This window comes from Ruditapes philippinarum, unplaced genomic scaffold, assembly GCF_026571515.1.
Source record: "Ruditapes philippinarum isolate M1 unplaced genomic scaffold, ASM2657151v2 ctg2284_1_1_1_1, whole genome shotgun sequence".
In the NCBI taxonomy this organism is placed as follows: Eukaryota; Metazoa; Mollusca; class Bivalvia; order Venerida; family Veneridae; genus Ruditapes; species Ruditapes philippinarum.
Genome location: NW_026864722.1, coordinates 60,917 through 88,718, shown reverse-complemented (window position 1 = coordinate 88,718; position 27,802 = coordinate 60,917). Strand labels below are relative to the sequence as shown.

Below are 27,802 nucleotides of genomic sequence, written 5' to 3'. Positions count from 1 at the left end.
TATTTTGGGTTATAATGTTCTATTTAATTGAAGGTTGGTGGCCTTTATTTAAAAGTGGTCTTTAACACAGGTTTAACTGTGTTACATCGATTCAATTATGCACTTTTTATAGACTTTTGTACTCTAATGGTTGCTTTATTTAAAATCATGTAATTTACTTTTTAAATGAATAAAAAGTAAATTTTCTAATAGATAATTTCATTGAAACATAAATTTTAGGTCTACCTCTCTTCTGCAGGAATCCTTGTGATTTGGAAAACGTTTTTTAACAGTTTCGTCGCTTTGTGAATTCCCAGCACTTTTAAAGCCATCTTTTTTCTTTGCAGTCATTTTTTCTATTTTTCCTTGCAGATTGTGTATTTCAGAATCCTTTATAGCATTGTCAGATTCAAGCTGTTGAATTTGCATTCCTTGCGCATTTATAATAGCATCGAGTCTGTGCATGTCTCGTGCATGGGTTTCGGCCATAGCTTCAAGTTTTGTTGAAATATATTTTTTAAAATCGTCAAACTCTTTAGCAATGTCACGATTTTCTGTTACTGGCTTGTCTGAATTGTCAGCAACCGATGACGTCACAAGATAAAACAATGGTATTATCACCAGTGAAGAAAATGCCATTGTCAGACAAAGAATTCTGTCTGCAATTCAACTGATTTTAGTACATTACTTAATCAATATATATGAAGAACGTTGTAGTTAGATAAGAAATCTTGTAAAGGTACTCACTTAGAGTTTAATAGAAGCATTCTATCGTTTCCTTATTTGTTTTGTTTTTCTGTCATCATCAGTAAAATAATAATAATTAGAATAAGATAAGCCATTAAAGTATTAAATCATCAAAAACAGCAATAGAAGAGACATATCAACATCGTTGTCATCGTCAGCTTCAAATAATCATCACCGTCATCATTACTGTTTGTCATCGTCATTTTCATCACCATCATAATTACCGTCAATTTTATAATATTGATTATTAATACATCGCGGCTGGCGTCGTCATTGTCATCTTACTCATTAGTCTGGGGAAAAAACTAGAGTGACTTCACTGGCAACAATTATTTCATACCTTCTAAAATGTAACCAATGCACTTTCAGCAATTGCACCACGTCATGTCCAAATATAAATCATTATTGGACCCAATCCGATCAATTTAGCCTAGTTTTCTATTTATGTCAATGTCATATAGATAAAATAGAGCGTTTATTTCAGTGCTTTGAATCTGGTTCCTTACTCTCTACGACATTTGTGCGGTGAGCTTATATTTCACATATTTTCATTTCACATCAGTTTACATTTTTAATATAACACATGTATGATGACTTATCGAACAGAAGGAATTATTACAATAACGTATCGTAATTTTTTATTGAACTGTTTGCAAACATATCGTTATGCAACGTAGTTGAATGTTTGCCAAAATAACGCATATGTTCATGCATGAGAGTGCGTACGTTTGTGAAAGTGTGTGTTATGAAAGAAGTAAATTTAAGATGTAAAGTCTGTTGTTTGCAATATTGAAAAGTTTCCGTATTAAATATACACACTCTTGTTATCTCTTAACTCACTGTCACTTTAAACGTTGTTCATGTTTAAGCTTAGGTATTCTATTTTCTTTCTGTATGCTATTCTGACTCTTATTGGTCAATGTTTTCCATTTATACGTCTTACTTTATTTTCCCTCTCTATGCACCTGCGCATTACAATATAAACTAACCAAACAGAGAAAATCGTAATCCTCTAAGTACGCCCAAAACGATCTAAGAAAATATTCTGCTGTTCGTCACTCGTAATTCATGGAGAAAAACAAAGAAAACATCTTATATAATAAACAAAATTTAAATCATATCATAAATTTCTGAAGACTTTTTAATCAATTTTATTTAGCCAACAATACTGTTTACAGAGAAATCTTCATACAACAGAAATCCACTAAATGTGCTGTAGCGGTCCCCGAATATGCTCCGGTCTGTCTTTGTGTTTTGTATTGAAACGTCTTCTCCTTGTCTCAAATATACAATTACCGTCTGAGAGGATTGTCCGTAATGCAAAAATAATTTTGCAACAATTAACCCATTAACGACAAAATGGCCCCAGGTATCCGCCGGATCTTGGTTATGTAAAGTTACAAATAATACATACGTTCCAGAGACTGGAGCCACAAATGTTCCGTGGTGTGGTAGATAACCATTACCAATATTTGTAACAGCGTGGTCAAATATAATATCTTGGTATTGACCCAAATGTTCAAGGTCGGTTGTAACGGTCAGACACTCACATTGATATTTCCATAGACTCACATTATAAGAAATGGTCCCTAATCCTACCTAAAATTGAGTTTTCATGCTAAAGAGCTAATTTTTCTAGCAGAATGAAATGCCTGACACATGAAAATGATCTTGTTATATAGGGGTAGCCAACCAAATTTTTTGCAAAATGACTTCAGAGAGGATTAACCCCTTTTCATTGAAATTTTCTGCTGATCACAGGACTGACATACACTTTTTATAAATGTAAATATCCAAGTTAAAATTATCACAGAGACTCATGAAATATTTCATTTTCTTCAGAAAACAGTGTAGTGTTACTTTTTAAATTAGTTTTTTACTTAAAAATACCCCACTTCCATCCAATCACCTCATATATAAATTGACTCATACGGTTTTCCCTGCACTTTTTTTTCAGCCAATCGCTGGCCATGTTACAATGCGATACCCTGACCCTGAGGCAAAAATTGCAACTTTGGTTTCGGCGCTTGCTCTTTCCACCATATTATGTTGACCTTAAAGATAAAGCAATTTTTCTAGCACTAGCCATTGGTATGAACTAAGAAATGTAAAACACTTGAACTCTCTTAAGATTTTTCTTCAGATTTTATAAAATGAAAATCTGTAAGTCTAAAATGGGACATTTTACATCAGTATTTCAAATATTGATAAAACAATAGAATTATATAAAATTATAATTCTTATAAAATATTGCTTAAAATGATGATAAAGTTATAAATGAATCAGTAGGAACTTTTATGCATGATGTATAATTATTATAATATTCTGTTCAAGAACAATATTTTATCTGTTTATAGCATATGTAACATGGGATCTAGTATCAAATACCTGCCACCCAAATCAGAGATCAAACGTGACCTTTAAAGACAATTGGCCTTTATTCGGCCGTTATCATGTTCTATTTAATCAATGAAGGGTTGCTAAAGAGTTGCTTTTATTTGCATTACGGCCTTTATTTGAAAGTGGTTTTTAACAAAGGTTAAACTGTATTATATCCCTTTCATAATAGACTTATTCACTTTTTGAATGTGAATAAAAGTAATTTTCTAAAAGATAGCTTCATGGAAACAAAATCATTTTTGTCTGTACAACTAAAACAGCATATCTGTAAAATATAAATTGTATAACTATATTTTGTATTCCATTCTTTATCACGGTATTACAAATAAATGCTTCTTAATAAGTATACAACAATATTCATTAGGCATTCTAAAAGCAAAAGGTTTACTGAATTATAACTGGTCATATCTACCTTTTTCTTCAAAAAAGTATGTGGCTTTGTCAACTTTCCCTTAAGTTTTCGTAGTGTAATTTTGCTTTCTGATTTCTCGGTACTTTTAATGCCATCGCTGCTCCTTCTAATTTTCCAAGTAGAACCTTAATCTCGGAAGTCTTCAATGCATCGTCAGATTCAAGTTTTTGAATTTGCTTCCCTTCAGAATGTATGATATGCTCAAGCCTTCCTATTTCTCGTGCATGGTTTTCGGCCATAGCTTCCATTATAGATGAAATGTATATCTTAAAATCCTCAAATTCTTTAGCAATGTCGCGAGAAACTGTAAGGGACTTGTCAGCATTGTAAGCAACCGAGGAAGTCACAAGATAAAACAATATTGTTGGAAGTACAGTAAATGCCATTTTCAGGTACGTGTATCAATTTTGAAAGATTTCTCTTTAAGTTTAGTTTAGAAAACAATTAAAGGCCCTAAGCCATTACAAAAACTTATTTTTATATTTTCAAAAGCTTTTTAATGTTGATGTCTTTTATATTATCCAAACATTTATTAAATGGCCAATAACCTGAACCATCTTTTTTATCTGTTACTTTTGGCAATTAGTACAGTAATAGCGAATATGTATTTTGTGTATTAGTTAAAATACTACTTTGTTACCATTTTGCTACTTTTATGATAAATTATTTCACATTTACCACTACTTTCTTCAGGATCTGACATTTATTTAAACCATTATTCAAACATAGTCAAATTCATTAATCTCTCTTCCATACAAGTTTGGTAATTTTTCATGCGTAAGATTGAATTACTAAATACCGCCCGCTTAAAAGCAAATATATATAAAACGAATATGTCCTCAGAAAAGGGGAAACATGAGCTTTAAATGGTTTCAAAGCATGTTAGTTGCTTTCCATCTCAAAAAAAGAGTGCTGTATTTGACAATATTTGTCATAAAAGTAGTAAAATGTAAACAAAGTAGTATTTTGATTCCATACAAAATACTTAATTACTTTAACTATACTAATAGTCAAAAGTAACAGAAGAAGCACATGGTCAATGAGTATTTGTTTAACTATAACAGGACCCCAACAATAAAAAATGTTTTAAGAAATAGAATATTAGCACTATGTATTTGTCTGTTTGTCTCTCTGTGGACATTTATTTTTTAATATGACGTGGTCTTTTGTGGTCATTTAACGTCTTTATTCTATAAGCCATAGACTTAATACATCAAAGGAAACGTTATAGTTTGCATTTATATTAGACCATTTCCTTTGATTTTGACCTTGTTCATTTTACTGATAACCGTTATCCTCTTTAGAGTGACGAAGAATGGTTTCAATACAGTAAAATGTAAAATTCAATATCAATGCATCGAAAGGATTGTCCTTTAATAATTAAAGTTAAATTTCGTACAAAACAAAACAGAGTATGTATTCTATCGCACGTATCGTTTGAAAAAAAATGCAAGTAAATCTAATGTTCTTCTTAAACTTATTTTGTCAAACAGTACAATCGAAAAATCGTTGAATAGCAGAAGAAATTGACAACAGACATACTCTTAACATACATTAGCACGAAATCGGCAGCATTTATCTTAAAGTGACTTCACTGAGCTCGAGGTTCTTTGGTATGACGGACTGAAAATATTTTTCCAAAATGTGTGTACAATTTGATGTATCTGTAGACCATGAAATTAATCCCTCTCCCTGTTTTTTCCAGATTCATAATTTTTATTGTGCAAAATATCTTTAAAAAATGACAAGACTTTGCAACGCTTTGCGCTCAAAGGGGCTACGAATCGCAAAGAATATTTATTTTCAGTTTACTTCTGACCATATTTCTCAATAATCCTTTGCATATTTATCATTTTAAATGCTTTCACTTGATATATTTAAGAAATTTGAATTTAATGTTTTTAGGAGTTTTGGCATTGGTGGAATGCATTTAAAAAATGAAATTTAAATAATTGAATTAATGGCTCTACATTTATCAGTTAGGTGATACATTTTCATGTATCTATTTATGTCATATTCCATTGTCTTGTTATTGATAAGGACTTTTTTTAAAGGTACTTGAAATGTTATTTAAATGGAAAGATAACATGTTAAAAGAGTGGCTGCAAACCAAATTTTCTGAAGGATTTTGTTTCAAAAGGATGATTAAATTTTAAACTGAATTTATTTAGCAGTTTCTATAAGTTGTTCGTAGCTTGGTCTAAAACAAAAAAGAGTCTTTTTTACTAAATTGTATCCAATCCGAAATTTCCTTCAATTCCTATTTTATCCCCGGTTTTTAAACCAATAAACGAATTAAATCTAATAAATGAAAATAAGTTGACATGCAACAAAATTTAGTTTATCTAACCAAACTTTTTGGCATTCATTACTCTATGCCTTTAGAAATATTAATTTCAACTACAAAAAAAAGTATATTACAAACTACAAAAATTTGAAACTGTTTTAAAAATTATCAGTTGATTTAGGATGTCCAGTCAAATTGTTTTTAGCCAACAAAGCTGTTAACAGAGAAATCTTCATACAACAGAAATCCACTAAAAGTGCTGTAGCGGTCCCCTCTTATGGTCCTGTCGGTCTCTGTGTTTTGCACTGAAACGTCTTCTCCTTGTCTCAGATTTACAATTACCGTCTGAGAGGATTGTCCGTAATTCAAATCTAGTTTCGCAACAATTGACCCATTAACAACAAAATGACCCCAGGTATACGCTGTGTCTAGTTTATCTAGTTTTTCTACTGTGATAAAGAAAACATACGTTCCAGAGACTGGAGCCACAAACGTTCCATGATGTGGAATGTACCCACTGCCAATATTTGTAACAGCGTGGTCAAATATGATATCTTGGTCTTGACCCAAATGTTCAAGGGTGGGTGTAACTGAGGCAAAAAATGCAACTTTACTTTCGGCGCTTCCTCTTCTCACCATCTTACTTTGACCTTAAAAATAAGCATTTTTTCTATCACTAGGAAATTGTATGAACTAAGAAATGTAAAACATTTGAAATCTCTTATGATTTTTTTTCTTCAGATTTTAGTCATTTTATAAATAAAAATATGTAGGTCAACAATGGGCACATTTTCAATAAGTATTTGAAATATTGATAAAATAATAGAAATGTATAAAATTGATATTCTAATAAAATATTGCTTAAGAATGTTGATAAAGTTCTAAATGAATCAGTATGAACATTTATATGAATACTAATATTCTATTCAAGAACAATATATTATCTGCTATATATAATATATGTAATATGGGATCTTATATCTCACACCAGCAACACAAAAAAGATCAAATATGACCTTTATAGACAGGTGGCCTTTATTTGGAGACTATCATGTTTTATTTAATCAATGAGGGGTTGCTGAAGACTGGCCTTTATTTACATTATAGCCTTTATTTGAAATTGGTCTTTAATACAGATTTATCTGTATGACAACCCTTCAATTATAGACTTGTTCCACTTTAAGAGTTGCTTTGTTTACAATCATGTAATTAACTTTCTGAATATGAATAAAGAGTAAATTTTCTAATAGATAGCTTCATTGAAACAGAAATTTTAGGCTTACCCCTCTTCTTCTGGGAGACTTGTGATTTGGTAGAAGTTTCGTCGCTGTGTGATTTACCAGTACCTATAAAATCATTGTTTTCCTTTGCAGTCATTTTTTCTATTTTTCCTTGCAGATCCTGTATTGCAGAATCCTTCATAGCATTTTCAGATTCAAGCTTTTGAGTTTGCATTCCTTGAGCATTTATAATATCCTCAAGTCTTTGAATGTCTCGTGCATGGGTTTCGGTCATAGCTTTTTTAAAATCGTCAAATTCTTTAGCTATGTCACGATTATCTGTTACTGGCTTGTCTGAATTGTCAGCAACCGATGACGTCACATGATAAAACAACATAATTTTCACCGGTGAAGTGAATGCCATTGTCAGACAAGTTTTCTGACTGCCAGAAAGTCCAGATTTAACTTATTAGTAAATTATTAATTCAATATAATATGAAGAACGTGATAGTAAGATAAGAATTCTTATAAAGGTACTTGCTTATAGTTTAATAGAGGCATTTTATGTGTTCCTTATTTAATTTGTTTTGTCTGTCATCATCAGTAAAATTATTATTATTATAATTAGATATGCCATTAAAAATATTAATTCATCAAAAGCAACAGTAGGAGAAACATGTCGACATCTTTGACATCATCAGCTTCAAATAATCATCCCCGTCATCATTACTGTTTGTAATCGTCATCTTCACCACAATCATTATCTTATTGTCATTTTGATCAAAAATTGGCAATGAATGTTGCACTCTCGGTTTCATTTAGCCTTGACGATACTTAAAACACAAGTCACTGTCCTCGCCAATGACCCCGTCCCACCGCCAACACCAGCTTAAGCATAATTCAACATTTAAACATGAAAATGGTGAAATTTTAGATTTAAAAAGAAATCCGCAGATGTGTTCATATGGCGATTTTCATTGAACCTCCAATGTGCCACATAAGTGCCATTCAAAACATTACCTTGTGTCTATATTTCTAGTCTTATTGTTTGATGCTTACTTTAGTTTGGGAACTTTTATACTTTAATACATTTATACTTTTAGCTTTATACTTTCTTCTAACTACAATTTGGTTCGTAGCCCTGTAAATAACACCCGCGAGAGTTGACAGAGATAGAGAGTTTATATTGTTTGCTAAAGCATGCACGAGCGTGCATGCTTTTGTAGCTGAAACATATTCGTGTACTTGCTTATCACTGTTGCTGGTGTTGTTAATTATCCTCTCGCAAAATGATCAAGAGGTCCAAACAAATTCTCTGCACATAGATTGCATAAACTATCCTCAAGAATCTACAGAGGATAAGTATTTTTTGAAGACTTCTTCAAATCATAAATACATCACACACTATTTTTGAAAGGAAAGTGGGTTGGGTTAGGTCTGGCTGACAATGATTTGCTTACAAATAGTATATCAATGACAGGAAATGATTACTATTTACTTTATGATCAGCATGAACATAATGTATAATATAGCGGTCTCCAATTCTATTTTTGAATTTTCTTTCTTTGATCATTTATAATATTATCAAGTCTTTCTCGTGCATGGTTTTCAGTCAGAGCTTCTAATCTTAATGAGAGGTATAATTATCTTAAATTCCTCAAGTTCTTTAGCAATATTCGAGACTAACTTCGCATGAAGCTTCCATACCTTCTTCCACCTAAAAACAATGTTTTGAATATCTGTTACTTGTTTGTTCTTAGCATTTAGGGCGGAATGAAGTAAACTAATATAATTCCAAATAAATTTCAACTATTCTGGTACTCATTTTTCACCCCGAACAATTATAAAAACGAGACAATAGCTTAACAAATAGATCACAAACGTACTTTATACATGTATAGCATGAAATCAGCAGTATTTTTCTTATTAATATCAACATTTTAATGATTTAGGTTGGATGACAAGTTACATGTAGGTTTCTATGTCATATGGCTTTATTGCCGTGTTGGGCTTTCTTTAGGGATTCTGCTTTTCTCTATTTTATAGCAGTAATTACTTTAAGGTTTGGTAGAAGAAAAAATTGTAAAAGAGTGGTCGCAAAATTTAATTTACTGAGTTTCGTTTCAAAAGAAAGGTCAAAGCTGAATACACTTAGACATTTCTATAAATTGTTCCTAGCAGTCTACAGTCCAAAATGAAAGTAAGATACCTTTAACAATATTCATAATCAAATTAAGTATAGTATGACATATATGGAAATATAGGATACAAGTATGTGGAAAACTCTTGATATATGAACATATTTTGTTCGACATTTGAAAGTCATTTAAAAAATGATAATATAATATAATTATCAAAATTTAGAAATGATGTATTGTACTATTATATGATAAATTTTTGAAGACTGTCCAATCAATTTTATTTAGCCAACAAAGTTTACAGAGAAATCTTCATACAGTAGAAATCCACAAAATGTGCTGTAGCGGTCCCCATATATGACCCGGTCTGTCGCTGTGTTTTGTACTGAAACGTCTTCTCCTTGTTTCAAATATACAATTACCGTCTGAGAGGATTGTCCGTTATGCAAATGTAATTTTGCAACAATTGACCCATTAACAACAAAATGACCCCAGGTATCCGCTGCTCCCCAGTGATTTAATGTTACAGAGAAAACATAGGTTCCAGAGACTGGAGCCACAAATGTTCCGTGGTGTGGTAGATAACCATTACCAATATTTGTAACAGCGTGGTCAAATATGATATCTTGGTCTTGACCCAAATGTTCAAGGTCGGTTGTAACTGAGGCAAAAAATGCAACCTTGCTTTCGGCGCTTGCTCTTTTCATCATATTATGTTGACCTTAAAGATAAAGCACTTTTTTCTAGCACTAGCCATTGGTATGAACTAAGAAATGTAAATCATTTGAAATCTCTTAAAATTTTTCTTCAGATTTTATAAAATGAAAATAAGTTAGTCTAAAATGGGACATTTTCCATTGATAAAAACAATAGAGATATCTAAAATTATTATTCTTATAAAATATTGCTTAAAACGATGATAAAGTTCTAAATGAAGTAGGAACATCTATGTATGATGAATAATTATTATAATATTCTGTTCAAGAACAATATTTGATCTGTTTATAGAATATGTAACATGGGATCTTGTATCAAACACCTGTCACCCAAAGCAGAGATCAAACGTGACCTTTATAGACAATTTGCCTTTATTTGGACGTTATAATGTTCTATGTAATCAATGAAGGGTTGCTGAAGAGTGGCCTTAATTTACATTATGGCCTTTATTTGAAAGTGGTTTTAACTAAGGTTAAACTATATTATATCCCTTTCATAGTAGACTTATTCACTCTAAGGATTGCTTCATTTAAAATTATGAAATTGACTTTTTGAATATGAATAAAAGTATTTTTTCTAAAAGATAGCTTCATGGAAAAAGAATTATTTTACCTCTCTTCTGCAGGGAGACTTGTGATTTTGAAAAGGTTTTTCTAAACGTTTCGTCGCTTTGTGATTTCCCAGCACTTTTCAAAACAACGTCCTTCTTGACAGTTATTTTTTCTGTTTTTCCTTGCAGATCCTGTATTGCAGAATCCTTCAAAGCATTGTCAGATTCAAGCTTTTGAATTTGCATTCCTTGAGCATTTATAATATCCTCAAGTCTTTGAATGTCTCGTGCATGGGTTTCGGTCAAAGCTTTTTTAAAATCGTCAAATTCTTTAGCTATGTCACGATTATCTGTTACTGGCTTGTCTGAATTGTCAGCAACCGATGACGTCACAAGAATAAACAACATAAATATCACCGGTGAAGTGAAAGCCATTGTCAGACGAGTTTTCTGTCTGCAAGAAAGTCCAGATTTAACTTATTAGTAAATTATTATGTCAATATATATGAAGAACGTGATAGTAAGATAAGAACTCTTGTAAAGGTACTTGCTTATAGTTTAATATAAGCATTCTTTGTGTTCCTCATTTAATTTGTTTTTCTGTCATCATCAGTAAAATGATAATTATTAAAATTAGATATGCCATTAATTCATCAAAAGAAACAGTAGGAGAACCAACATGTCGACATGTCGACATTCGACATCGTCTGCTTCAAATAATCATCACCGTCATCATTACTGTTTGTAATCGTCATCTTCATCACAATTATCATCTTATCGTCATTTTGATCATAATCATTATTATTGTAATCGTTATTGGCGTCATTGTTGTATCTAACACAAAAGTCAAGGAAGGTAACTAGAGTCATATAATTGACATCAATTGTTTCACACCTTTTAAAATGTATACAATGATCTTCAAGCATTAGCACCAGGTTATGTTCAAATATACATCATATCTGGTTAAAATGTTATCAATTCATTGTATGTCTATGACATATTCATTTAATTTATTGCTCATTTCAGAACGTTTACGGTTGGTTCCTTACTCACTTACTACATTGGTGCAGTAAGCTTACCTTATAATTATTTCACATCATTAGAGACGTTGTCTTTACCTTTTTATTATAACATATGTAATGACTAATCGAACAAAACCTAGTATTACAATAACATACCGTCCATTTATATTGACATATTTACAACAATACTGCGCGTGTTCGTGCCTAAGGGCGTCATAAAGAAACAAATTCAATGGCAATTTTACAAGACTATTACAATAACATATCGTAATGTAATGAGAGTGAATTTTTGCCAAAATATTGCATACGTTCATGCATGCGTATGTGCAAGTGTGCGTTATGAAAGAAATAAATTCAACGCGTATTTTGTTGTTTGCAATATTGGAAAGGTTAAATATTTAATTAACACCTTAACTCATTGTTGCTTTAAACGTTGTACATGTTTTAGTTCAGGGTTTTTATTCTCTTTATGTATGCAATTCTGACACGTCATGAATAATGTTTCCCGTTTACAATTTCTACTCTATTTTCACTTTCTTTGCACCTGCTCGTCATCATAATATAATATATACTAACATAATCATATACTAACCAGAACGTGAAAAACGGTCTCCTTAAAACGCTAAACACGACAAAATTGACAATGAATGTTGCACTTTCGGTTTCATTTAGCCTGGACGATACTTAAAACACAAGTTACTGTCCTCGGTAACGCCCCCGTCCCACCGCCAACACCAGCTTAAGCATAATTCAATATTTAAACATGAAAATGGTGAAATTTTAGATTTAAAAAGAAATCTGCAGATGGGTTCATATGGCGATTTTCATTGAACCTCCAATGTGACACATAAGTGCCATTCAAAACATTACCTTGAGTCTATATTTCTAGTCTTATTGTTTGATGCATACTTTAGTTTGGGAACTTTTATACTTTAATACTTTTATATTTTCTTCTTACTACCAATTTGGTTCGTAGCCCCGTTAATAACACCCTCGAGAGTTGACAGAGATAGAGGGTTTATATTGTTTGCTAGCGTGCACGAGTGTACATGCTTTTGTAGCTAAAACATATTCGTGTAATTGCTTATCACTGTTGCTGGTGTTGTTAATTATCCTCTCGCAAAATGATCAAGAGGTCCAAACAAATTATCTGCACGAAGATTGCATAAACTGTCCTCAAGAATCTACAGAGGATCAGTTTTTTTTGAAGACTTCTACAAATCAGCAATACGTCACACACTATTTTTGAAAGGAATGTGGGTTGGGTTTAATCTGGCTGATAATGATTTGCTTACAAATAGTATAACAATGACAAAGAATGTACAGACAGGAAATGTTTACAATTTATTTTATGATCAGCATAAACATAATGGATAATATAGTTATTATAGTGCTGCAAATCAGCTTATTTAACTAGCCTATTAAGAGGGATTAGTGGTCTATGTCAGCTAACAGCAAGTTTCATATACCAAAATGTTCGTCTGGATCTGTAGTTTCTGGAATGGATATTCATTTGACCCAACCCCAATGCAAAGCTAAGATATCCAAGATGGCGTCAAAGATGGCCACCAAATCACTAAATAGTCTAGTATATTTACGTTGCTTATTTCTTTTATAAGTTTTTTTTTAAATCAATTGAAATTTAACATGAAATTATTTATTCTTTAACTCACTAATGCTATAAATTTATTTATTTATGACTTTATTGCATTTTCTCTAGTTTTCATCGCCTATGTTTTTAACGACAGAAGAGAGAAATCTGTTGCAAACTGGGTAACCTTTTCTTAATATGTGTAACTTATTAGTTTCTTTTTGTTTAGACTGAATAACATTCATGATTTTGTTTAAAACAGCTTTGAAAATGTAACTACACATTTTTAGAAAAAGTGAACTATGTCGTAAACCTATTTTATTTATCTAAACCCATATACAAAGTGGGTGGGGTATTACAAACGGAAGTCAACTGTAAATTAAATTCTTCTTTGTTTTATATAATAATGAAAAGTGATATTAAAAATATTAACAATATTTTGAATTGGTTAGACATGGGACATCTTGCCTTTCATAGATAATGCCCTGCATGTGTTTTAAATGTTAAAATATCTCTGTTATTTTTTATGCACAGAAAAAGGAACTAATTTACTGACCTGCAATTTGGTATTCGCGTTGACCTTATGCCTGCCCTTGGTTAAGGATTTGTTTGCAAGTTTGTTTCTCCTTAGCCATAAACATTCATTGTTGGACTTCAATTCACTGTTCAAGGCCCATGACCTAAGCATTGATTTGGAAATAATTAAATCCCTTTATTAACTTAAAGAATTTCTCGGGACAAAATTTATCTCCACAACCATTGAGGTAATGCACTTGAAAGTAAATACATCTTTTGAGATCATTATTGTAGGTTACTTCCCTCTAACATGTTTTTACAAAGAATAATACTTCTTTATGAATAAGAGAATTCCTTTATTATGCAGGTAGTTGATTTTGAATATTTGTGCGTGCTGTCCGACATGCAGCTCTTGTTTCAAAGCATTGCATTAACGTATGATAATTTACAAGTGAATCATATTTGGAATTTTGTCATTATTGATTACGGATATCATATATACATTAAAAAGTAAAATGTAATTTACTAGAACATTTGAAATGGGTACGTAATTCATTTTACAGCAGAGGACTCTCCTGCTAGGCTGGATCTGAATTATGAATAAAATAGTATACATATAGCGAGTGAATTGAAAATATCTATTATGAGAGTTTCATTTTAGCTAAACTATTCGACGATTAAGGAGAACAATCCTAGTCCTCCGAGCGTCGGCGCAACCACTTACGTTAAAGTTTGAGTACCACCACACATATTTTCAAAGTCCGACCATTGACATAGTGCCCTCAACATGGACACTGGAGGAGACAACTCTGTCAAGCATTTGACAGAATTAAGCCCCTTTTTCAAGTTCTATCATCGTAATTCAGATAGGTTTTAAAATTTAATTGTACTTTAAAAACTCTTTTACTACTAGGTATAAGCAAGCCTGATTTCTGTGGAGATGACAGCTTATCTGCGATATGCAGGCCTCATAACCTCTGATCCCCTTTCAAAATTCCATTTTATTTAGTTTTGCGCATTGTTTTCTTGTTTAGGGCACACGCATTCTTTCACTTGGGGACCGTACGCCGCTTTTCATGGAATGGTACTAACGTGTCACATTGCTTCAAGCATCGAGTACTTTGGAAATGGTCATTAGGCTGTACCTTTTAGTACATATTTACATGATAATTTATGTGTTTTAATTATTTCGTCTAATGTTACTATGACAATAGTTAGAATTTCACTTGGCGTCGATTTACTAGTATTTTATTTACACTGTCTCGTCATATAAGAACTTACCGGTAGTGGTAATTGCAAGCTACTATCAACACCCCCTAGCACCGGCTTAAGCAGAATTCTCAATTTTACATAAACTGGTTCATTTTTAAAGGTAGTAAAGAAACTTCCAAAGATGTATTCATACGAAAGTGATCATTGTATCTTCAATGTAAAATGTTCGTGATATGTCACAACATACAAAGTATTGTTTTCAAGTAATAGAAAAAAAATGGGCGAAACTAAATAAAATGGATTTATAAAACGGGATGAAATGTCAAAGGACAATCTTTAAAAGCAGGCAACATATCCAAAGGGTTATTATACACTATTAAAATAGGTATACTAGAACCCCACAACTCGAAAAGGTCAAATAAAAGGAAATTAAAATACCACAAATACAATGTAATGCCAAGCTGAACAATTTTCATTTAAACATTATCCGCCTACCATGCAGGTTTTATGAATCCAGGGGCCAACAGAGTAATGGTACATGTAGATAAAAATATCAAACATTTCATTTGACTATTTAGTCAATTTAAGAGATTTAAAAAATTAAAGACATTTCATTTGACATAGAAAACCTGTGTAACATATAGATAAATGAACAGAGATTTCTTTTCGCATACTGTTCAAAGCTATAGGTTTACTTACAACAAAAGCATGCTTATTAAATTAGTAACACATTCTTGATAGATCTAACAAGATACCTCTTATGATATCACTCTTTCAAAATCAACTTATGTTTATTCATTAACGTAAAAATTGACATTCCATATAATCAGTATAGTCACACTTTCTCGCATCCACTAAAATAGCTTCAAGTTTTGTTGAAACATATTTTTTTAAATCGTGAAATTCTTTATCAATATCACGATTTTCTGTTACTAGCTTGTCAGTATTGTCAGCATCCGATGACGTCATGAGATAAAACAATGGTACTATCAATTGCATTGAAGAAAATGCCATTGTCAGACAAGAATTCTGTCTGCAAAAAGGTCGAAATTCAACTGATTTTAGTAAATTACTAAATCAATATATATGAAGAGCGTTATAGTTAGATAAAATATTAAATAATTCTTGTTATCTCTTAACTCACTGTCACTGTAAACGTTGTTCATGTTTAAGCTTAGGGATTCTATTTTTTTTATGTATGCAATTCTGACTCTAATTGGTTAATGTTTTCCATTTATACGTCCTACTTTATTTTCCCTCTCTATGCACCTGCGCATCACAATATATACTAACCAAACAGAGAAAATCTTAATCCCCTATTAAGTACGCCCAAAACGATCTAAGAAAATATTCTGCTGTTCGTCACTCGAAATTCATGGGGAAAAACAAAGAAAGAAAAAATATTATATAATGAACAAAATTTAGAAATGATGTATTGTTTTATCATATCATAAATTTCTGAAGACTGTTCAATCAATTTTATTTAGCCAACAATGTTTACAGAGAAATCTTCATACAACAGAAATCCACTAAATGTGCTGTAGCGGTCCCCATCTATCTTCCGGTCTGTCGCTGTGTTTTGTACTGAAACGTCTTCTCCTTGTCTCAGATATACAATAACTGTCTGAGAGGATTGTCCGTTATTGAAATAAAATTTTGCAACAACTGATCCATTAACAACCAAATGACCCCAGGTATTCGTTGCGGCTATGTGGAGTAATGTAACAGATAATACATATGTTCCAGAGACTGGAGCCACAAATGTTCCGTTGTGTGGTAGAAAACCATTACCAATATTTGTAACAGCGTGGTCAAATATGATATCTTGATCTTTACCCAAATGTTCAAGGTTGGGTGTAACTGAGGCAAAAAATGCAACCTTGCTTTCGGCGCTTGCTCTTCCCACCATCTTATGTTGACCTTAAAGATAAAGCACTTTTTCTAGCACTAGCCATTGGTATGAACTAAGAAATGTAATACACTTAAACTCGCTTAAGTTCTTTTTTTTTCAGATTTTATAAAATAAAAAAAATGGACTGAAAGTAGATAGGTCTACAACATTTTCCATACGTAATTCAAATATTGATGAAAACAATAGAAATATATCAAACTGATATTATTATAAAACTTTGCTTAAAAAAATGTTGATAAAAGTCTAAATGGAACAGTATGAACATTTATGTAGGATGAATAATAATATTCTGTTCAAGATCAATACATTATCTGCTATATAAAATATGTAATATGGGATCTTGTATCTCACACCTGCCATCCAAAGGAGAGACCAAACATGACCTTTATAGATAAGTTGCCTTTATTTGGAGGTTATAATGTTCTATTTAATCAATGAAGGGTTGCTGAAGACTGGCCTTTTTTGCATTATGGCTTTTATTTGAAAGTGGTCTTTAACACAGGTTTAACTGTATAACATCCCTTTCGATATAGACTTTTCCACTTTATTTAAAATCGTGTAATTGACTTTCTGAATATGAATAAAGAACATAAATATAACATGAATAAAAACAGCTTCATTGTTACAGAAATTTTAGGCTTACCTCTCTTCTTCTGGGAGACTTGTGATATGGTAGAAGTTTCGTCGCTGTGTGATTTACCAGCACTTTTAAAACCATTGTTTTTCTTTGCAGTCATGTTTTCTATTTTTCCTTGCAGATCCTGTATTGCAGAATTCTTCACGACATGGTCAGATTCAAGCTTTTGCCGAACGTAGATTGCATATAATGTCCTCACGAATCTACAGCGAATCAGTAATTAAACCCATGCACAAATAATGTTGTAAGGATGGTATACTAGTACTTGAAACAGCTTGTTCGTCCATCCCACCGTCCTGCCAACCGGCCGTCTGTCGATTTTTCCTTGTCCGGCCAATTACTGAAGATTCCTTTAACCCACAGTCTTCATATTTGGTATTCAGATTAGTCATGACTACTAGATGATCCCTATAGATTTTGAGGTCACCAGGTCAAAGGTCAAGGTCACAGGGGCCTTGACTTATAAAATCTTGTCCGCCCTATAATTTAAAAATCTTTTGACCCACAGTCTTCATATTTGTGATGGAGGTAAGTAAATTTTGAGGACACTGGGTCGAAGGTCAAGGTCACAGGGGCCTTGAATAAAAATAAGCTTTTTCGCCCAATAACTTAAGTTTCCTTTGACCCACAGTCTTCATATTTGAGATTGAGATTGGTCATGATTAGTAGATGATTCCTATTATTTTTTAGGTCACAAGGTCAAAGGTGAAGAGCACAGGAGCCTTAACTAAAATAATGCTTGTCCGCCCAATAACTTAAAAATCCTTTGACCCACAGCAGCCTTCATATTTGTTATAGGTTAGCCATAACCATTTGATGACCCCTATTGATTTTGAAGTCACTGGGTCAAAGATCAAGATCACAGGGGACTTGACTATAAAAAGCTTATTCTCTCAATAACTCAAGAATCCTTTGACCTTTAATTTTCATATTTTTTCTTTCATACGTTAGTGATAACCATTAGATGACCCCTATTGTTTAGACGAAATTGGGCTTAAGGTCAAGGTAACAGGAGCCATGAACTTAAAAGCTTGTCCACTCAGCTTTGGAATGCTTTAGTTAACAGTCTTCATATTTGGTATTGAGGTTGGTTATGACTAGAAGATGACCTCTATTGATTCTGATGTCACTAGGTCAAAGGTCAAGGTCAGAAGAGCCTTTATTAAAAAGGTTTTCCGCCAAATAAATTAAGATTCCTTTGACCGACAGTCTTCATATTTGGCATTGAGGTTAGTCATGACCATAAGTTGAACTCTATTGATTTTTAGGTCACGGGGTGAAGGGCACAGAAGCCTTGCATTAAAGAATTTGTCCGCCCAATAACCTTAGAATCCTTTGACCCACAGTCTTTTATTTTTGGCATGAAGGTTTGTCATGACCATTGGCGGCCCGTATTGATTTTGAGATCCCTGGGTTAAAGGTCAAGGTCAGAAGAGCCTGAACTAAAAGTGATTGCCCACGCAATAACTTTTAAATCCTTTGACAGACTTCCTTTTTGGCATGGAGTTTTGTCATGACCATTTAATGACCCCTATTGATTTTGAGGTCATTTGGTAAAGGGTAAGGTCACAATGGCATTGACATCAAAATGTTTTGACCGTCCAATTACTTAAGAAGCCTTTAATACACCGTCTTCATATTTGTCATGAAGGTTGATCATGACCATAAGGTGACCCTTATTGATTTTGAAGTCACTGGGTCAAAGGTCGCAAGGGTCTTAAGTTCAAAGTTTGTCATCTCAATCGATTAATAATGCTTTGGTCAATAGTCTTTATATTTGGTATCGAGTTTGTCAAGTAGTTGACCCCTATTGATTTTTAGGTGACTATGTCATAGGCCGAGGTCACATGGGCTTTTACTTCAATAAGCTTATCTGCTCAAATGTTTAAGAATGTCTGGCCACAGTGTATTAATGTTGACCTTTTCACATTTGAAGCGTATATTTATGTTCATATATATTCATCATAAACACCCCCAGGCAAATCTGCATGAATTGGGGATGGAAGTCATGTAGTGGCATGACCTCAAGTTAAGCAGTGGCATGACTTCAAGTCATGCTGTGGCTATTTCTGTTTCGAGGTCAGTAGGTCAAAGGTAAAGGTCACCTTGATCTTTGCCACTAAAAACATGTAGAATACTTAACTTAGCAATGCACTGGCTTACTACCTTCAGAATTGGCAGGGAGGTTGTCATTGAGCTCTAAATGACCACTGTTGATTCTGACAGAGTGGTATGCGGGACATTCACGCCATTACAATGGCAGTTCTAGTTTTGGACGATTTCTACAAAATCAGCAATACATCTCACACTATTTTATAAAGGAAAGTGGGTGGGGTTAGGTCTGGCTGACAATGATACTTTTTGCTTACAAATAGTATATCATTGACAAAGATTATTAAGACAGGAAATGTTTACGTTCTACTTTATGGTCAGCATGAACATGATAGTAAATATCAACGGTCTCCGATTCAAGTTTGTCTCGAAGCCTGCGCAATGGCCATGTTAATAATCGTTATCATCATTGCTAAAGTCGTCATCTTCATCACAATATCTTTGTCATTAATATCATCGTCATTTTCTAAAACATTGCCTGCGTCATCATGATCATTTTTATCGTCGTTATCTTCTTCGTCGGTTGCATCATTAACTGTCAAAACTTTTCTACTTTCATTAGATTTTTTATTCTGAAAAAAGTGCGCAGAGACAATATCTACAGCCTTTTGCTACCTATCATAAGTTCCATTTGCTAAAAGACTAATTAAATAAAGTAACACTGGTATATTTTGGCATTTAAATTTGACGTTGCCCTTTTGATGTTGACATTGTCCACGTGATATTTTTTAATGATAACCATTGGCCTTCTATAGATGTATAATGGTGCTCATACAGTAAAAATCAATGTATTGAGAAAGCTTTAAATGCTCATATTCAACGAAAAATTTCTCAAGGATTGTCCAGTAATTATTAAGTGTTGAATTTCGCGAACAAGATAAAACTGAATCTGTACTTTATGGATATATCGTCATTCTACTGATTGGTATTCATTATGAATCTTAAAAGGGGAAAAAAGGAAAATTTTCAATTCTCACCTTTCAACAACACTTCATGACCTTTTATTCAAGTCATATTTCTTTCACAAATGCATAAAATTTGCGTCTCCATTTTAAGAGATTTTTTATACAATTGTTTGCATATGAGAAATGTAATACAACAATAGAGCAATTTGGTTGATTATTTCCCTCACAGGTTAATATGACTTATTGTCGCTGGTATATTTCCAACAATTAGTCTTTGTTTTTGTTTCCGGTTTTAAGCTATACATATAACTTAAAATCATTGTTATTGTGAACAATGTTTTGCGTGTCTGCAACCTTTTTTTTCTGAGCATATAGGACGCAATTATTTATTTTATTATGTTTTTTTTTTCTTTGCAAAATAAAAAAAGAGAAAAGCATTATAACGCTTAACAATCAATCGTGCTAGGAATCGCACAAACATAAGCATATTACTTAATAAACCTTTTCCATTTTAAGTGTTCACTTGATTTTTTTTTCAAGAATTATAAATTTCATGTTTTTGTAGTTCTTTTAATAAAAAGTAATTTTACTGATTTAGTTAATGGCTCTACAGTTATCAGACAACTTACATGTAGATGTCTTTGTCAGATGGCATTGTCTTGTAACTGATTAAGACTTTGTTTTAAAGGTACTTACTTTTACGTTTTGTAGAAAGAAAACATATAAGAGTGACCGCAAACTTAATTTACTAAAAGTGTTTCTTTAAAAAGCAAGATCAAAACTACATTTATTTATTAATTTATAAATTGTTCCTAGAAGTCTTATAGTCTAAGACAGAAATATAACCTGCTTTGTCAATCCAACAAAAATAATGCCATCAATTTCAATTTCATCTCCGATATTTGAGCAGCGGAACGAATTGACCTCTTGAGGATTATTTTTCAATGCCAGAAAGATACCTTTAAAAATAATCGTAATCAAATTTAGTTTAGTATGATTCATGGAAAATGGTAATATAATATAATGATCAATATTTAGAAATTATGTATTGTATTATTATATCATAATTTTTTGAAGACTTCCCAATCAATTTTATTTAGCCAACAAATACAACAGAAATCCACTAAATGTGCTGTAGCGGTCCCCGAATATGCTCCGGTCTGTCTTTGTGTTTTGTATTGAAACGTCTTCTCCTTGTCTCAAATATACAATTACCGTCTGAGAGGATTGTCCGTAATGCAAAAATAATTTTGCAACAATTGACCCATTAACAACAAAATGGCCCCAGGTATCCGCCGGATCTTGGTTATGTAAAGTGACAAATAACACATACGTTCCAGAGACTGGTGCCACAAACGTTCCGTGGTGTGGTAGATAACCATTACCAATATTTGTAACAGCGTGGTCAAATATGATATCTTGGTCTTGACCCAAATGTCCAAGGTTGGTTGTAACTGAGGCAAAAAATGCAACTTTGCTTTCGGCGATTGCTCTTCCCACCATAGTGTATTGACCTTAAGGATAAAGCAATTTTTTTTCTAGCACTAAGCATTTGTATGAAATAAGAAATGTAAAACATTTGAAATCTCTTAAGTTTTCCTTCAGATTTTATAAAATGAAAATCTGTAAGTCTCTAATAGGACATTTTCAATCAGTAATTCAAATATTGATAAAAACAATAGAAATATATAAAATTATTATTCTTATAAAATATTGCTTACAAATGTTGATAGATTTCTAAATAATGACATATAGTGTTAACATTTATGTATGGTGAATAATTACTATAATATTTTGTTCAAGAACAACATATTATCTGTTTATAGAATATGTAACATGGGATCTTGTATCAAACACCTTCCACCCAAAGCAGAGATCAAACGTGACTTTTATAGACAAGTGGTCTTTATTTGGCCGTTATCATGTTCTATTTAATCAATGAAGAGTTGCTGAAGAGTTGCTTTTATTTGCATTATGGCCTTTATTTGAAAGTGGTTTTAACAAAGGTTAAACTGTATTATATCCCTTTCATTATAGACTTATTCACTCTAAGCGTTGCTTTATTTAAAATTATGAAATTAACTTTTTGAATATGAATAAAAGTAATTTTTCTAAAAGATAGCTTCATTGAAACAGAATTATTTTTACCTCTCTTCTGCAGGGAGACGTTTGATTTTGAAAACGCTTTTCTAAACGTTTCGTCGCTTTGTGATTTCCCAGCACTTTTCAAAACATCGTCTTTCTTGACAGTCATTTTTTCTATTTTTCTTTGCAGATCTTGTATTGCAGAAGCCATCATAGCATTGTCAGATTCAAGCTTTTGAATTTGCATTCCTTGAGCGTTTATAATATCCTCAAGTCTTTGAATGTCTCGTGCATGGGTTTCGGTCATAGCTTTTTTAAAGTCGTCAAAGTCTTTAGCTATGTCACGATTATCTGTTACTGGCTTGTCTGAATTGTCAGCAAGCGATGACGTCACAAGATAAAACAATATTATAATCACCGGTGAAGTGAAAGCCATTGTCAGACGAGTTTTCTGTCTGCAAGAAAGTCCAGATTTAACTTATTAGTAAATTATTAATTCAATATATATGAAGAACGTGATAGTAAGATATGAACTCTTGTAAAGGTACTTGCTTATAGTTTAATAGAAGCATTCTACGTGTTCCTTATTTAATTTGTTTTTTCTGTCATCATCAGTAAAATGATTATTATTATAATTAGATTTGCCATTAAAATATTAATTCATCAAAAGCAACAGTAGGAGAAACATATCGACATCTTTGACATCATCAACTTCAAATAATCATCCCCGTCATCATTACTGTTTGTAATCGTCATCTTCACCACAATCATCATCTTATCGTCATTTTGATCAAAAATTGGCAATGAATGTTGCACTCTCGGTTTCATTTAGCCTGGACGATACTTAAAACACAAGTTACTGTCCTCGCCAACGCTCCCGTCCCACAGCTAACACCAGCTTAAGCATAATTCAACATTTAAACATAAAAATGGTGAAATTTTAGATTTTAAAAGAAATCCGCAGATGCGTTCATAGGGCGATTTCCATTGAACCTCCAATGTGACACATAAGTGTGATTCAAAACATTACCTTGAGTCTATATTTCTAGTCTTATTGTTTGATGCTTGCTTTAGTTTAGGAACTTTTATACTGTAATACTTTTATACTTTTAACTTTATACTTTCTTCTTACTCGAGGCCCTGTTAATAACAACCGCGAGAGTTGACAGAAATAGAGAGTTTTGTATTGTGTTAGTGCGTGCACGAGTGAGCATGCTTTTGTAGCTGAAACATATTCGTGTACTTGCTTATCACTGTTGCTGGTGTTGTTAATTATCATCTTGTAAAATAATCAAGAGGTCCAAACAAATTCTCTGCACGTAGATTGCATAAACTATCCTCAAGAATCTACAGAGGATCAGTATTTTTTGAAGACTTCTACAAATCAGCAATACGTCACACACTATTTTTGAAAGGAAAGTGGGTTGGGTTTAATCTGGCTGATAATGATTTGCTTACAGACAAAGAATGTACAGACAGGAAATGTTTACTATTTATTTTATGATCAGCATAAACATAATGGATAATATAGTTATTATAGGTGTGCAAATCAGCCGATTTAGAGGGATAAGTGGTCTATGTCAGCCAACAGCAAGTTTCATATACCAAACTGTTTGTCTGGATCTGTAGTTTCTGGAATGGATATTCATTTGACCCAACCCCGATGCAAAGCTAAGATATCCAAGATGGCGTCAAAGATGGCCACCAAATCACTAAATATTCTAGTATATTTACGTTGCTTATTTCATTTATAAGTTTTTTAAATCAATTGAAATTTAATATGAAATTATTTATTTTTTAACTCACTAATGCTATAAATTTTGACATTATTGCATTTTTTCTAGTTTTCATCGCTTAATTTTAACGACTGAAGAGAGCAATATGTTGCAAACTGGGTGACCTTTTCTTAATATGTGTAACTTATTAGTTTCTTTTTGTTTAGACTGAAAAACAGTCATGACTTTGTTTAAAACAGCTTTAAAAATTTAGAATCAGTGAACTATGTCGTAAATCTATTTTATTGATCTAAACCCATATACAAAGTGGGTGGGGTATTACAAACGGAAGTCAACTGTAAATAAAATTATTCTTTGTTTTATATAATAATGAAAAGTGATATTAAAAATATTAACAATATTTTGAATTGGTTAGACATGGGACATCTTGCCTTTCATAGATAGTGCCCTGCATGTGTGTTAAATGTTGAAATATCTGTTATTTTTTATGCACAGAATAAGGAACTAATTTACTGACCTGCAATTTGGTATTCGCGTTGACCTTATGCTTGCCCTTGGATAAGGCTTTGTTTGCAAGTTTGTTTCTCCTTAGCCATAAACATTCATTGTTGGACTTCAATTCACTGTTCAAGACCCATGACCTAAGCATTGATTTGGAAATAATTATATTGTCACAATAGGGACTACGATGGGATACCAGGCCGACCACAATTGCTATCTAAAACAACCAACAACTCAGAACAGAAAATATATACAAATTTATTTACAAGAAATGAATATTTATAAATGAAAAATGATTATAGATGAAAAGTCACTGCGTAAACAAACACTATCAACGTATCTCAGTCGATTTCTCCCGTACAGTTTCTGTCATGATGTTTCTATAAAGTGGTGGCGTTGTTGAACAAAATTCGTCACAATGGCGGGCGTCTTGTATAAAATCTTATCAAGCGTAACTGTACTTCCTACAGTGTTGGCACAGTTGATAGGATCCTGAACAAGGGCATGCGTCACCCTTTAGCCATGGACATACGTGTGGAGGGCCCGTGTCATCTTCGGGTTGTCCTCAAATAAGAAGCTACAAAGTATAAAACATGGTAAGTTCCATGATAATCAAACATAAGGGTATAATAAAATCCCTTGGAAAAGACTCGACCTTTGTCGGTTTCTAATAAAATAACGTGCTTCTTTGAATAATAAAAATGTCCACTATAGTACACCATACATTCCGTGGAACAAAAATTCAATCACATCTGCATAATACTGCGTTGCAAATATATTCAAATATACGCCACATAATAAACACCAATAAATATTAAATAAACGTCTTCCAAAATCATGCCACTGAAGATCCTTCTCTAGAGATACGTTAGTTTTGATACTGATGATAAATGAAATGAAGTAAGATGATAACGTAAATTAAATTGATTATAACAAATCATTACGATACTGCAGCATTTTATATAAAGTTACACAAATACGGTAGAACCATAATAAATTATTTATGAATAGATATATATATATATCTATAAAACATTCATGGCTCCTATACAATTACAATATAATTAAAACTTCAATTAACATACATCAATTAACATGTCTCGGTATAAATTTGCAATAGCGAAACACTAGAATAAAAAGAGCTTTTAAAATTTAATCTGCAAAAATTTAGAAAACAATAAATTACTGCCAAATAACTAAACCTGAATCAAATAAACTATAATTCTAATAGAAAATAGTATTTTACGAAATAGCAAAAATTTATGAAACAAAATCACTAGAAAATTAAATTTACTTTGTACAAGCTGTAATTTTATGACAAATATAATTTGTCTGTCACCGTCATAGTGACCTGTATAACGTCCAGTGCATTGCAATATAACACTTAAAATTTAGTCAATATATAGCAAACTACTGAGTACTGAGCGGGAAAACAGATCGTGCAAAACATGAAAAATCGATTTGCACGAAATAAAGCTGGGACGGCGGGAAAAATAGTTATGTAAAATAAAGGCCCGTCCTTCAAATACAGACATAATACATATATCTGGTTCATAAAACAAAAATGTAACTTTCTTATTACTGAAAGGATTTTTGTGAAATAAACGGCAAAATGTTTAAATTGAGACATGGAAATTTATGCAAACCATAAAAATACTCTAAATAATAATTTCACCCGAAAACTCTAAATTGAACAAAAGATGATGCAATCTCACTTCAATGAATATAGAGTAAAAATGAGGTTCGGCGTGAAAATATAATGCAATATTTTACAAACGTACTTTCACTTTGTGACATATATCCCTTTATTAACTTAAAGAATTTCTCGGGACAAAATTCATCTCCACAACCATTGAGGTAATGCACTTGTGAGTAAACACATCTTTTGAGATTATTATTGTAGGCTTCTCCCCTCTAATATGTTTTACAAAGAATTATACTACTTTATGAATAAGAGAATTCCTTTATTATGCAGGTAGTTGATTTTGCATATTTGTGCGTGCTGTCCGACATGCAGCTCTTGTTTTAAGGCATTGCATTAACGTATGATGATTTACAAGTGAATCATATTTGGAGTTTTGTCATTATTGATTACGGATATCATATACATTAAAATGTAAAATGTAATTTACTAGAACAATTGAAATGGGTAGGTACTTCATTTTACAGCAGAGGACTCTCTTGCTAGACTGGATCTGAATTATGAATAAAATAGTATACATATAGCGAGTGAATTGAAAATATCTATTATGAGAGTTTCATGTTAGCTAAACTATTCGACGAATAAGGAGAACAATCCTAGTCCTCCGAGCGTCGGCGCAACCAATTACGTTAAAGTTTGCGTACCACCTCACATATTTTCAAAGTCCGACCATTGACATAGTGCCCTCAACATGGACACTGGAGGAGACAACTCTGTCAAGCATTTTGACAAAATTAAGCCCCTTTTTCAAGTTCTATCATCGTAATTCAGATAGGGTTTAAAATTTAATTGTACTTTAAAAACTCTTTTACTACTAGGTATAAGCAAGCCTGATTTCTGTGGAGATGACAGCTTATCTGCGATATGCAGGCCTCATAACCTCTGATCCCCTTTCAAAATTCAATTTTATTTAGTTTTGCGCATTGTTTTCTTGTTTAGGGCACACGCATTCTTTCACTTGGGAACCGTACGCCGCTTTTCATGGAATGGTACTAACGTGTCACATTGAAGCATGATAACCGCCGTATGAACACATCTGCTCAATGTTTCAAAATTCAAAATTTCACCATAACCATGATTAAAAGGTAAATTCTGCTTAAGCCGGTAATAGGGGGCATGGACGGTAGTTTGCACTTGACAGTACCGTCCATGAACAGGCCCTTTTACAGCTGGACGCTTCGCTTTCATTTTTTGAATGCATCTGATGGACGAAGCGGAAAACTTTATAATGGACAGTTCTAAAAGTGTTTTGAACTTAATTGTTTTCATTTTCGACTTCTGTCTTAATTATTCGACCCTTGTAGATGACTTTTTGTTGCTTTGCCTTACTTTAAAGCAGCAATCCTCCAGATTCATGTTAATTTTCATGAAATTTGCAATTGTATTTAAAAGTAATATATTTGAGGTGAACAAATAAAGCA

At 32.4% G+C, this 27,802-nt stretch overlaps 3 protein-coding genes across 3 annotated transcripts; all 3 read right to left on the bottom strand.

Annotated features, from left to right (window-relative positions):
• Positions 1-5,863: 5,863 nt before the first annotated feature.
• Positions 5,864-7,497, bottom strand: LOC132726653 (multimerin-2-like). The gene is made up of 2 exons (XM_060711997.1): positions 7,109-7,497; positions 5,864-6,475 (listed from the first exon to the last, which is right to left on the bottom strand). Exons 1-2 carry the CDS (start codon positions 7,467-7,469, stop codon positions 6,027-6,029), a joined length of 810 nt encoding a protein of 269 aa, XP_060567980.1. The 5' UTR covers positions 7,470-7,497; the 3' UTR covers positions 5,864-6,026.
• A 1,955-nt stretch (positions 7,498-9,452) lies between these two features.
• Positions 9,453-10,869, bottom strand: LOC132726650 (complement C1q tumor necrosis factor-related protein 3-like). The gene is made up of 2 exons (XM_060711993.1): positions 10,513-10,869; positions 9,453-9,904 (listed from the first exon to the last, which is right to left on the bottom strand). Exons 1-2 carry the CDS (start codon positions 10,856-10,858, stop codon positions 9,468-9,470), a joined length of 783 nt encoding a protein of 260 aa, XP_060567976.1. The 5' UTR covers positions 10,859-10,869; the 3' UTR covers positions 9,453-9,467.
• Positions 10,870-16,260: 5,391 nt separating this feature from the next.
• Positions 16,261-17,503, bottom strand: LOC132726656 (complement C1q tumor necrosis factor-related protein 3-like). The gene is made up of 2 exons (XM_060711999.1): positions 17,347-17,503; positions 16,261-16,711 (listed from the first exon to the last, which is right to left on the bottom strand). Exons 1-2 carry the CDS (start codon positions 17,438-17,440, stop codon positions 16,275-16,277), a joined length of 531 nt encoding a protein of 176 aa, XP_060567982.1. The 5' UTR covers positions 17,441-17,503; the 3' UTR covers positions 16,261-16,274.
• Between the last annotated feature and the right edge of the window lie 10,299 nt (positions 17,504-27,802).

Bases quoted from the DNA above. Each gene is read 5' to 3' on its own strand.
- LOC132726653 (XM_060711997.1), bottom strand. From the start codon at position 7,469: ATGGCATTCACTTCACCGGTGAAAATTATGTTGTTTTATCATGTGACG. The intron at 6,476-7,108 runs GTAAGCCTAAAA...CTTATTTTTAAG, and splicing joins AGTCTCCCAGAAGAAGAGGG to GTCAAAGTAAGATGGTGAGA.
- LOC132726650 (XM_060711993.1), bottom strand. From the start codon at position 10,858: ATGTTGTTTATTCTTGTGACGTCATCGGTTGCTGACAATTCAGACAAG. The intron at 9,905-10,512 runs GTAAAATAATTC...TTTATCTTTAAG, and splicing joins AGTCTCCCTGCAGAAGAGAG to GTCAACATAATATGATGAAA.
- LOC132726656 (XM_060711999.1), bottom strand. From the start codon at position 17,440: ATGACTGCAAAGAAAAACAATGGTTTTAAAAGTGCTGGTAAATCACAC. The intron at 16,712-17,346 runs GTAAGCCTAAAA...TTTATCTTTAAG, and splicing joins AGTCTCCCAGAAGAAGAGAG to GTCAACATAAGATGGTGGGA.